This window comes from Tachypleus tridentatus, chromosome 3 (assembly GCF_004210375.1).
Source record: "Tachypleus tridentatus isolate NWPU-2018 chromosome 3, ASM421037v1, whole genome shotgun sequence".
NCBI classification, from domain to species: Eukaryota; Metazoa; Arthropoda; class Merostomata; order Xiphosura; family Limulidae; genus Tachypleus; species Tachypleus tridentatus.
In genome coordinates, this window is record NC_134827.1 from 43039661 (window position 1) to 43053386 (window position 13726).

General features: G+C 32.1%; 1 protein-coding gene across 5 annotated transcripts in view; it reads right to left on the reverse strand.

Annotated features, from left to right (window-relative positions):
- Positions 1 to 11799, reverse strand: part of LOC143246774 (NPC intracellular cholesterol transporter 1-like) — a 90720-nt gene extending 78921 nt beyond the window's left edge. For 2 of the 5 annotated variants that reach the window (XR_013026155.1, XM_076493915.1), the window contains exons 1-5: positions 11662 to 11799; positions 11445 to 11479; positions 9701 to 9803; positions 8911 to 9064; positions 4121 to 4287 (exon numbers count right to left, since the gene is read on the reverse strand). Coding sequence is in view for 4 of the 5 variants with exons in the window: in XM_076493915.1 (XP_076350030.1) it covers positions 4121 to 4287; positions 8911 to 9064; positions 9701 to 9772 (393 nt within the window). In the remaining variant the exon portion in view is untranslated. Of the gene's footprint in view, positions 1 to 4120; positions 4288 to 8910; positions 9065 to 9700; positions 9804 to 11283; positions 11480 to 11661 lie in introns of those variants that run through there. The other 3 variants (XM_076493917.1, XM_076493916.1, XM_076493918.1) reach the window with 3 other exon arrangements.
- Between the last annotated feature and the right edge of the window lie 1927 nt (positions 11800 to 13726).

Here is a 13726-nt window from a genome sequence, read left to right on the forward strand (position 1 = left end):
TCCTTCCTGCTAATAACTATGTCAAATGTTAGTTAAAAATCCCACAAGTTATGGTATAATTTAAAGTAGATGTATGACATTACATTTTCCTTCCCCAGTGATGTATTTTCTTCTATTTTTGACGTGTCACAACAAGCTACTATCTGAAAGTTTGTACAACTACATGTTTGAAATATTTTGAATAAAGGAGGTCAATGTTCAGATCTGGTTCCTTCAAGGATTCTGTTTTCCATGTATATGGAATTCATACATTGTCTAGTTTATGCATTATGTGCATGAAATTGCATGTTGCACTTACTTTGATTTTTATTCTTTTATATTTTTTCTGCATTTCATTCCTTAGTTTTACAATAGATATTGTATAGTTGCCAGTTATTGGTATTCACAATACTGCTAACTTAAAAAATAAAAACATCAAACATATTGGTGAAAACCACAGTGAATGAAACAAACTGTCAAAAATATTGACTATAGAGAAATTAGTTTTGACAAATTCATCTGTCCTGATGGCCTAATCAATCTCACACTGTCTTTCAAACGTTTTCATGGTTATTTACATGTGGTGTTGAAAGGTTGAAATGTTTATTTTGCTCAGACGGTGTCAAAAGTTTTCTCTCTCACACTCTCTTAGTGCCATACCCAATTTGAATGTCAGCAGTCAAGGTTCACCAGAGGTTTCTATACATTCCAGAGTCAAGGTTCACCAGAGGTTTTTGTCTTCTGTACGTTCCAAAGTCTCAGTCACATTTGTTACTGATGGCCTGATCAATCTCACACTGTCTTCCAAATGTCTTCATGGTTATTTACATGTGGTGTCAAAAGGTTGAAATATTTATTTTGGTCAGATGGTGTCAAAAGTTTTCTCTCTCACACTCTCTTAGTGCCATACCCAATTTGAGTGTTAGCAGTCAAGGTTCACCAGAGGTTTCTGTACATTCCAGAGTCAAGGTTCACCAGAGGTTTCTGTACATTACAAAGTCAATGTTCACCAGAGGTTTCCGTAAATTCCAAAGTCAAGGTTCACCAGAGGTTTCTGTCACATTTGTTACTGATGTAACTTAACTTTGTCCTTCCTCACTGCTTTTCACTCTTGTTTTCCATTAATTACCATTTTTCAAGTTGTTCCTTTTTCATTTTGTGTACTATGAAACATGGTTGTCGTTGTCTTTCTCTGACAGTTATCATCAGCTCATTCTGTGTCCATGTTCTTCTCTGTACTTTCTCATTAGTTATATGGTCTGTAGAATTCCTCTGTAAAACTACATTTCTATGTCACACTAGGCCACTCACTGATTATATAAAGATATAGTAAAGATAACAAAGCAGCAGTATTTTTCTTGTAACTACAGCTGTTTTTGTCACCTGTTAATTCATGTCCAATATAGAGTTTGCACATCAGTCCTATTACTGATGACCATATATTCTAATTGAAACTACTTTACGGTTGCTTCCTTCTATCACCACGTCTAGTGCTTGCTATCAAAATAACACTCCATCAGATGCACATTTCAAATTACTCAGAGTACAGTCTCCTAATATTCTGCCGAAAGTAAAAAATAAAAGTAACCAGTGAGATTGTTGTGATGACATGAACAAAAGTATACTGTAATTTTCATTAAAAAGGAAGACTTAGATAGATGTTTTGAGTTTAAGATCTTTATACACAATACCCCATACTGGCTGTTTAAAAGTAATATGGATGTTAGAGGGTTGTCATAAAGGAAAGTTTACTGTTTATCACACTTATGATTTCTCCTAAAGAAGAATCTAGTATGACAATTTAGATTAGCCCTTCAGTTTATCTGCCATAAAGCACAAAGCTGTGCTATTCCTATCCTGAGCAAGGGCCAATGACGATGTTACCTGTGCTGTGCCCATCGTAAGCATGGGCCAAAGATGAACAAAGTCCCTGTACAAAAGAATCTTTTAATTTACAAACTAAGGACTGAAATCAATGTTTTCAAGGTATGAAAAATATAACTAATGTTAAGGCTTTAAGATATGGTAATGTAGAACCTCTTAAGGTAGCTGCCTCTACCTTCCTTCTGTAGAAGTAAACATCTTGTCAGCACCATTGTGCAGGATTTAATAAATGGCTTCATATTCTTTAGGCTCATCTTTGAATCCAGACTGATCATAATTTGATTCATATATGATTTTTATTTGTGAGTTTAATTTTTATTTGTGTATATTTCACTTATTCAGTGTTTTATAATCCATTCAAGTACACAGTTTTCAAAGCAGTCAAAATCAGATCCCTTGAAAGTGAGTTTATAGGTTCATCCCATAATGTGAAAAATTCTATGTGTATGTTCATAACAAAGAAATGTATTATGTGTTAATTATAGCTCTAGTCTTTAGGTTTAATTACATCAGAGTTACATTTGGTTGGAAACTGTAAATATAAGTTCAGAGTTATCACTACAGTTAGAATAAACTCATATACATGTTCAGTTGGATAGAGGAACTATGATTATTCTGTTGGTAACAGTAGTCCCAATGTGAGCCATTGTAAACCTCATATTGTTCAACAATAGCATAGATGAATTTCTACCTATGACATCAAAATATCTGCAAGCTGAACCAGATAGTGACACAAAATGGCACAGTTCATCAATCACAGAGAACACTGTGTAACTAAAAGGCAGTTACTGGTTATAAATATGGCAAATTGGGATGATGTCCTGTTCCAGGAAGCCTTCTTAACAGTAAGAGATATATCTTTAAACCCTGTTGACCAGTGTGAGCTCACCTTCAACAGTAAGAGGGTGTCTTTTAACCTTGTTGGCTAGTGTGTGCCAATCTTCAACAGAGAGATAGTGTGCTTTTAAACCTTGTAGACCAGTGTGAGCTCGCCTTCAACAGTAAGAGAGAGAGTCTTTATACCTTGTTGGCCAATGTGTACACATCTTCAACAGTGAGAGAGAATGTCTTTCAGCCTTGTTGGCTAGTGTGTAAGAGAGAGAGAGTGCCTTTAAACCTTGTTGGCTAGTTTGTACCCAACTTCAACAGCAACAAAGAGTGTTTTTAAACCTTGTTGACTAGTGTGTACCTACCTTCAAGAGTAAGAGAGAGTGTCTTTCAACCTTGTTGGCCAGTGTGTATCCACCTTCAAGAGTAAGAGAGAGAGTCTTTAAACCTTGTTGACTAGTGAGTAAGAGAGAGAGTGCCTTTAAACCTTGTTGACTAGTGTGTACCCACCTTCAATAGTGAGAGAGAAAGAGTGCCTTTAAACCTTGTTGACTAGTGTGTACCCACCTTCAATAGTGAGAGAGAGTGCCTTTAAACCTTGTTGGCAAGTTTGTACCCACCTTCAACAGTAACAGAGAGTGTCTTTAAACCTTGTTGGCTGGTTTGTACCCACCTTCAACAGTAACAGAGAGTGTCTTTAAACCTTGTTGGCTGGTTTGTACCCACCTTCAACAGTAACAGAGAGTGTCTTTCAATCTTGTTGGCTAGTTTGTACTCACCTTCAACAGTAACACAGAATGTCTTTAAACCTTGTTGGCAATTTTGTACCCACCTTAAACAGTAACAGAGAGTGTCTTTAAACCTTGTTGGCTGGTTTGTACCCACCTTCAACAGTAACAGAGAGTGTCTTTAAACCTTGTTGGCAAGTTTGTACCCACCTTCAACAGTAACAGAGAATGTCTTTAAACCTTGTTGGCTGGTTTGTACCCACCTTCAACAGTAACAGAGAGTGTCTTTAAACCTTGTTGGCTAGTTTGTACCCACCTTTAACAGTAACAGAGAGTGTCTTTAAACCTTGTTGGCTAGTTTGTACCCACCTTCAACAGTAACAGAGAATGTCTTTAAACCTTGTTGGCCAGTTTGTACCCACCTTCAACAGCAACAGAGAATGTCTTTAAACCTTGTTGGCTAGTGTGTACCTACCTTCAACAGTAACAGAGAATGTCTTTAAGCCTTGTTGGCTAGTTTGTACCCACCTTCAACAGTAAGAGTGTCTTTCAACTTTGTTGGCTAGTTTGTACCCACCAGGGAGGCTTCTTGGTGGCAAGAGGGTATCTTTAACTATTATACATTTTTATTCAGTTTGTTTGTCAAAATAAAGAAATCAAGTCAGACAGCTATCCATAGTTACAAATCTAACTGAAGTTACCTGAATAAATGAGCTTTGGTCTGGAGAACAAGTCATCATACAGAACACATTGGCTAAGTTTTTGAAACAGGATGGGCAACGCTGGAGCAAGAGAGCTAGTGGCCCTAACAGTTGCTTACTTAGAGAATTCATCTGATGGTCATCGCAGCAAACAGGACTTCCAGCATCTGTGAAGAAGTGCTATTAGTTTAAAACACAAAATCATAAACTTAGATTTTAAAATTCGTATCCAATGTTGAAAAACATAGTTAATGAAGTTGTTAAAGTTATAGATCACACATTATAGCAACAGTGAACCTAATAAACCCAGTAAAGGAAACTTGAGTTGTTTTTAGTTCAACGATTTCTTTAAGGATAAATATATTATTATTATAGATAATGGAGCACACTCCAGAAGCTGTATAGCATGTTCCATATATATGAAGACACACAGGAGTTAATAGTTTGGCCAGAAGAGTCAGCTACACAGTAAGAATATGAAAACTTTATTTGATAGAAAACCATACTTTATGTTTTTAAATTTGGTCCCCTAATAGATCCTACAATTAAAAACATCATCTGGTGTGAGTTTAAACCACACATACAAAGTGATTCAACAAAAACCACTAAATTTAGCAAAGCTTTTTGAGCACGCCTATATAAAAAGTCACATGAGCTATTGGTCTAACACTGTTATTGCAACATCAAGTAAGAGTAAAAGTGGATCATTTGTAGTTTTTTGTTGCTCAGATTAAAGACATCTGACTTAGAGAAACAAAACTATAACATCGAAACACGTACAGATGCATAACTATTGGTTACGCCAAGCAAACTAGCCTGGCAGTTTTTAATGTAAACTGTAACCAAGCAAACTGGCTTGGAAGTAATTAGGTCAACTTTTCAAAACAGTAACTCAGGTGAACCATTATTGTTTTTTATTCATTTCCAAATTTTTAGCACATGTTTATTTACTTTTATGAACCTATCCTAGCTAAACAGCATTGAACATGATGTAATATTAGCTTAAAAAATTACCATAAATAATGATCCTTGGTATGGCTGTACTAACTATATGTGGGAGATGACAAGAAACTATTCATCTGAATCCTATGACATTAATATAAACAAAGTTATTTACACTGTTCTAGACAGGAAAAAATATCAAAATATATCTTAAAAAATCTGGTCAGTTTTGTAAAGTAGGTCTGTTCCAAATATTAGGGTTGCAATCCTAATGCTAATATGAGACACAATCAAGTGTTACTTTCTTACTTGCTGTAATTTGTTGGTGTGTATTCATAAAAAATCATGATATCAAAAACACCCAAGGTGAAAAAAATCATGATATCAAAAACACCCAAAGTGAAAAAATCATGATATCAAAAACACCCAAGATGAAAAAAATCATGATATCAAAAACACCCAAGATGAAAAAATCATGATATCAAAAACACCCTAGGTGAAAAGGAATGAAATTAAAATTCACAGTCAAATATGACATTGATATAAATATTTTACAACAAGTATTTATTCATTAGTTAGCTAGTCTACATATTTTGTGCTACACTGATGACACTGATATAAATATTTTACAACAAGTATTTATTCATTAATTAGCTTGGTTACATATTTTGTGCTACACTTATGGCATTGATATAAATATTTTACAGCAAGTATTTATTCATTAGTTAGCTAGTCTACATATTTTGTGCTACATTTATGACACTGATATAAATATTTTACAACAAGTATTTATTCATTAGTTAACTAGGTTACATATTTTGTGCTACACTTATGGCATGGATATAAATATTTTACAGGAAGTATTTATTCATTAGTTAGCTAGGCTACATATTTTATACTACCCTTATGGCATTGATATAAATATTTTACAACAAGTATTTATTCATTAGTTAGCTAGGCTACATATTTTGTGCTACACTTATGACATTGATATAAATATTTTACAAGTATTTATTCATTAGTTAGCTGGTCTACATATTTTGTGCTACACTTATGGCATTGATATAAATATTTTACAAGTATTTATTCATTAGTTAGCTGGTCTACATATTTTGTGCTACACTTATGGCATTGATATAAATATTTTACAAGTATTTATTCATTAGTTAGCTAGGCTACATATTTTGTGCTACACTTATGACATTGTTATAAATATTTTACAAGTATTTATTCATTAGTTAGCTGGGTTACATATTTTGTGCTACACTTATGGCATTGATATAAATATTTTACAACAAGTATTTATTCATTAGTTAGCTAGGCTACATATTTTGTGCTACACTTATGACATTGATATAAATACTTTACAACAAGTATTTATTCATTAGTTAGCTGGGCTACATATTTTGTGCTACACTTATGGCATTGATATAAATATTTTACAACAAGTATTTATTCATTAGTTAGCTAGGCTACATATTTTGTGCTACACTTATGCCATTGATATAAATACTTTACAACAAGTATTTATTCATTAGTTAGCTAGGCTACATATTTTGTGCTACATTTATGACACTGATATAAATATTTTACAACAAGTATTTATTCATTAGTTAACTAGGTTACATATTTTGTGCTACACTTATGGCATGGATATAAATATTTTACAACAAGTATTTATTCATTAGTTAGCTAGGCTACATATTTTATACTACCCTTATGGCATTGATATAAATATTTTACAACAAGTATTTATTCATTAGTTAGCTAGGCTACATATTTTGTGCTACACTTATGACATTGATATAAATATTTTACAAGTATTTATTCATTAGTTAGCTGGTCTACATATTTTGTGCTACACTTATGGCATTGATATAAATATTTTACAAGTATTTATTCATTAGTTAGCTGGTCTACATATTTTGTGCTACACTTATGACATTGATATAAATATTTTACAGCAAGTATTTATTCATTAGTTAGCTAGTCTACATATTTTGTGCTACACTTATGACATTGATATAAATATTTTACAGCAAGTAATTATTCATTAGTTAGCTAGTCTAGATATTTTGTGCTACACTTATGGCATTGATATAAATATTTTACAAGTATTTATTCATTAGTTAGCTAGGCTACATATTTTGTACTACACTTATGACATTGATATAAATATTTTACAACAAGTATTTATTCATTAGTTAGCTAGTCTACATATTTTGTGCTACACTTATGACATTGATATAAATATTTTACAGCAAGTATTTATTCATTAAATAGCTAGGCTACATATTTTGTGCTACACTTATGACACTGATATAAATATTTTACAGTGAGTATTTATTCATTTGTTAGCTAGGCTACATGTTTTGTGCTACACTTATGACATTGATATAAATATTATTTAAAGTATTCATTCATTAGTTAGGTAGGCTATATTTTTGTTTTACAGACCATCATGTCAGAAAATAACACTGTGGCCAGTGTAACTGATGAATAAATATTTGCTGTAAAATCATTATTAATGCTTTATGTGTAACAATCAGTCACTAATTTTGATTAAGTCACACACTCAGCCATTTTTTGATGAGATGTATTTTTACTCTAATCATTACATTTCACCATGTAGTTAACTATTGAAAGTTGCTATAAAAAGTGATTTTTGTTAACATTAGGTGTAAATATATTATCTGACATTAGAAAAAAATATAACTCACAAATTTAGGTTTCAGCTTTTATTTTAGAATAGGGATAATCTAAGGAAATATTTATCCAAAAGGCAAGTAGAGCATACACTGATTTAGTTTTTTTAAAATAATAATAACTACAAATTCATAATCTGAAAAGAGAAGAAATACATCTTAGAATAATAACAATGGCTTATAATCACCATAAGACAGGCCTTGTGTAATATTTTTACATTTAGAAGACAGCCCAAAAACGTGGTCTCATATAGAAAAGTTATAGAAAATATTTTGAATCATGTGGTTATAGGAATACAGTTTTACATTAAAAAACAAAGGGTTCATTATTCAACTTTATTATGGAACATGTATTACACTTAAACTTCAGTCTTTACAATTATTAAAACAGTTGACTAAATAACTATAACTTGGTGGATGTTGCAAGAAATGAGATAAAAATAACTAGTGTCATAATAGGTCACGCATGTTGTTTCGGAATAGGTCTATTCTACATCACAACAGTGTACAATGGTAAGCAAGGGTATTTTAGTATGTCTAACCTAACTTCACTACTGTTTGTACCAGGCAATATGTATTAACTTCCATACCAAAGAGTGCATGATAATAATAATATGATACCAACAACCACTTGATAGTATTACCTAAACTAACTGGTCCTGTCTGAGTGCAAACACACACTTATTGGATGAATTTAGAGAAAGAAGGAAAACAAAATGGCCTGAAATTAGTAATGTGTTGTGCAACTTCATTCATGAAACACACATGAAGAATTGCTGAGTCCACCATTGAAACCTTAGAAACAAAGCTTAATTTAGAACTCAAAAAATGTGAACATAGTTCTGGACATTCATGAGTTCAGGTTTGAGTATTATTTAACATATCGCTAAACACGAATAAAATGGGTGAAAGTACTAAGTATCATGATCACCTGGCATCAAGGATTTATTGATGCCTGCAGTCATTTATAAACTCAGTTGAAATCAATCTCAACATTAGTGATACCAGTAATTTAATACTATAATTTCATCCAACTATAGTACTTTATAATTAGAAATTCCCAAGCTAGCTATAGCATTAATAACAAAAATTTATTCACAAACAATTAGAAAGAGATATTCTTAAGATCTAACTGCTTCAAACCTGTGTCAAAAGCCTTGTTGCAAAGTTGTTGGAGTAATTTTATGCTTGTCTTATTAGTAAGGGCTTTAGGATGAATATGGCTGGCACAAGGAGCTTTCAAACCAGTCAGTGGGTCATCTCCACATTCTGTGTTCATCACACATTCACCTAGTGCCTGAAACAAGAAATAGGACAAACAGCTCTTTCACATTCCCCTACTAACTTAGGTAAACAGAACAAGCAACACTATATTTGATAAAATATACAACTGACTCACATACTCTTTTCTATCTGAATTAACAAACTTAAGATAAATACAACAGATTACAAACTAATTATAACAATAACCAAGTTTTGATTACCTCAGGTAACAACATATTATAGTACACAATCCAGTACCTAGTTTCTGTAGAGATAATAACTATGTTTCAGTACTCCATATTAGTAATATGGATTATGATCCACAACTCCTTTGTCCTATAGAGTGAACTATGTTTCATTATTCCACATTAGTAAAATGGATTATGATCCACAACTCTTGACAAAACCATGGTCATTAATCAATGAAGTGTTTTTGAAACATACAGATGTATTTTTTTAATTCTATAGTAACGGAGTTTCACCATGTATCAATGGTTTCAAGACATGATTATATAGCTGCATCCATGTCACTAATACAGACTAACTTTGATGAAGTATGTTCTTCTTTAACAACAAAGATTCTCTGAATAAATTATCAATTAGAAATTATCTTATTATCCTTTAAACAAAACTAAATCTGAGTAAAAATTTATAAATAACAATAGCTCACCTGTGGTATCAGAAGAAATGCAACAATCAAAAGTGATACTTTTGGAAAATTGTTTTTCAGGTATGCATTCATCTTTCATGAGATCTGAAGGTTGATACAAATTCTAGATGAAAAATAATGATTACCAGTATCAGGTACAATAATAACATTCATGTAAAAAGAAAATCATGTACAAGTACATAAATCAAAGCCTAATGTATTACAATTATTATATCTGAATGTTATTCTAGCTACACGACCTGGTGTATTAAAATAATTATATGTGGACATTATTCTAGCTACAAGACCTAGTGTATTAAAATAATTATATCTGAACGTTATTCTAGCTACACGACCTGGTGTATTAAAATAATTATATGTGGATGTTATTCTAGCTACACGACCTAGTGCTTAAAATAATTATATCCTGACATTATTCTAAGTATGGTCTGAAGCCTTATGTCCTGTCAAATTACTTCATGAAGCAATTAATCATATCATTAATACTACATATATATCAATGTCCACAATAATTAAACCAAATAAGAAAAACCTGGATAATAAATGTGTGTGTGTATGAACTCTGAGTTCATAATAACTCACAATATTTCTTATTGCTAATAATTTCACCCCATTGCTCAATTAGACAATCAATAAGCAGTTTATCCAAGCCCATATTATCTACTTAAACTACTAAGTTATACAGATTAATACAAAATGTAGAAGTTCTTCTAAATCAGCATTCATTCTACTAGTCTGTCTCTGTTCCTAATATTAAGAACCTTCCACATCAGCATTCGTTCTACTAGTCTGTCTCTGTTCCCAATATTAAGAACCTTCCACTAAATACAATATTCTAAGTCAATGGTTCTACACCTACCTTTCTTCACTAACCCCTTCACAAATGAATCTTGCAATGCCCTCATATTCAATGGTCTATTTGTGAAAGTTAGTTTGGTGTATAAGAGGCAACACTAACATAAGAAAGTAATTTTAAATGAGAATTTCAATAAAATATAATATTTTCACTTAACTGAACAGCTTCTGTTTTACAATGTTCACATACACCTAGGTCCACAAGTTGAGAACCATGCTTTTAAATACAGTCTTACAAGGGTTATATGGATTATTGTACTGCAGCTTAAAATTCAACTGAAGGTTTCATGTTGTTTACAACAATCCAAACTGTTTTTTTTTTCTCACAACAATAATAACCTTCTTACGTAAGTTTCACACTTCCAGTTCATTTCTTTGCATCTCAATATAAAAATTTAATTTCTACCTATTAGCCCAGTTCAAAACCATTCATATCCTTCCGATAATGGAAAAACTATAATTTCGTCACAAACTATTATAATTATCAGTGAATTATGATGTTATAAAAATAAAAGTCCACAAACCAAATACATAACTAAATCAAACCTTTGAAGGTCTCCATTCCTTACACCCCTACCTTTACATAAAAATTAACATTTATTACAGCTCTATTTTCTACCACCATTAAACAAAATTTCTATTTATTAAAACATTTTAACTTTTACTCTGATGTTGTATATAAACTAGTGATATGACAAAGATCCTAACAATAACGTTACACAACTTACTTATATTCCTCGCTTCTCAATGTCCCAGTTTGAGCAGTTTTTCTAGTATCACATGCATATTTCTAAACAAAAGTTAACTGCTTAATACTGGTTGACTTTTAGTGATTAGAATTACAATTTATTTGGTTTATTATGTAACAATCCATGCAAATTTTACTCACCAAACAAATATGAAAGCCCTGCCCATATGCGTTACCTATTGGAAGAAATACAAGTTACAAATAAAAATATTCAAACATATAGATATAAAAGAATTAAAATACTTTACAAAATGTTATAACAATAAATATAATAATAAACTAATTCCAGGTGTTATATAATATTACTGTTAATAAAGTTCATGGTAAAATATCATTGAACTAATAGTAATACCAATACCGATAAACACCACACCCGAAGTCTATCTAAATTCCAAATTCCACAAGTTTCAGTAAGTAATGTTACTACTATTATATTGTTCTAACTTCGGAGCCACTATACAGTACCAGCTTACGACTAGTACTTGTGTATTTTAATAATAAAGCAGTGCTCCTTTTCACTAATCACATGAAATATATACAAAATCAAAGACAATTCATTGTTTGTCCATTATCACTGAACGACTTATCAGCAACGATAAATGACTCAACCTTGTCCTTTAATTTTGATTGGTTAATTTGGGCTAACATCACAAACAAGCTCTGTGCTTAATTCTAAAACTCAAATCCAAAAACTGAAGACTGCAGTATCTTTCATTGCTGACACCAGTGGGATCAGTAGCTAAGTTTTGGTATAGTTTGGATTTCGTGCAGAGCTACACGAGGGCTATCTGCGCTAGCCATGACTAATTTAGCAGTGTAAGTCTAGAGGAAACGCAACTAGTCATCACCACCCACCGCCAAGTTTTGGGCTACTCTTTTACCAACGAATAGTGGGATTGGACGACAAATTATTTGGTGTGATGGATATTCGAACCCGCGACCCTCGGATTACTACTCGAGTGCCTTAACCAACTGGCCTCCCGTAAATAAATATTTCGGCCATTTGAAACTGAGTACTTCTAGAAGAGTGTGTGATAATAGTATTCCAACCATACTATGCTCATCGTACCCATTGCCGACGAAGTGTTTATTTCAATCCAGATTTCATTGGAGCAACTAGAACACAAACACAGTAGTGTTTAGACAACCATATATTTATATAAGCCCTTTGTTTCAACAACGATCGTTATGATATGAACGCTTTTTAAAGCTGACTAAGCATGATTATAATCAATTCACTTGCCAATTGATTTACAAAATAACATGTAGAAATAAAGCTAACTGATCTGTAAATAGTACTATGTGAGGTATTATTTATCGGTTGTATGATAATTTTTCTTTGCTCATATATTACCCTTTTTTTTCTATCGTTTAGTTGTCTTTAAGTTTTTTGTTATAAAATGTCATTTCACTTCCATTAGTTGATTACTTATATAACTTCCTTTTGCAGTGACATGAATTAACTAATATTAAATATTAGTGAGTTATTTCTTTGTAATAACTTCCTGATCATATGATCTGTCAACAGGCAATGGTAATCGTGAGTTCAATCGTAATCTTAATGTCTGGATGAAAATAAAAGTTTTAAAAGACGGAGTACAGAAGCCACACGGTTAAAAGATAAAAAAAAAAGTGATATGATTGAATTTCTCACTAGATTATTACAAGCTATAACAATATAAATATAAGTGTGGTGATGGAGGGCTGTTGTTTGTTTCTTTATGTGACAGTCTCCGAAGTGTTTGTTTTTTCTGATTCGTTTTCTCAACTCTTTCTATTTATGTTCTTCTGAGGGCTGTTTTGTGGGGCGTAGGTATACAAGCACACTATGTGTTTTATACGTCATTATTAATATAAAAGCTTTTTCAATTATTTTTATTTGTGGGAGGTATGTGCGTGTATTTACTTACAGTAAAGCCACAGCGAGACCTCCCTGCTGAGCCTACCTAAGGGAATTGAACCCCTTATATTAGCGTTGTAGTTCCGTAGACTGTACTAGCGGGGGATGTGCAGGTATGTGCCGTTTCTACATAACACTTTGTTCAAGCAAGTCGTTGTGTTCCATTTGCTCTATTATAATTCATCCATAACAAACTAGCTTATTCTCCCCTTGAATACTTGTATATTGTCGTAACCTTTTATAAGCCTCCGTTACACACGACATGTGTTAACATTAAAGGGAAATATATTTTTTTTATTTATCTAGACAAACCTGGCCTCTAAATTAAATTAAGCAATAAACGACAACAAAAAATCAAACAGCATTCAAATATTTAACGAGCTTTTCTTTAAGTTCTTTTAAATTAACTCTATCTACCAACATGTGAAGGTAACCAGTTCCACAGCGTAACAGGTTTATTGTTATACATTTGTTTTTTTTTAAAACCTTTGTTTTTTTGCATGCGACATTTATTGTTGGATTA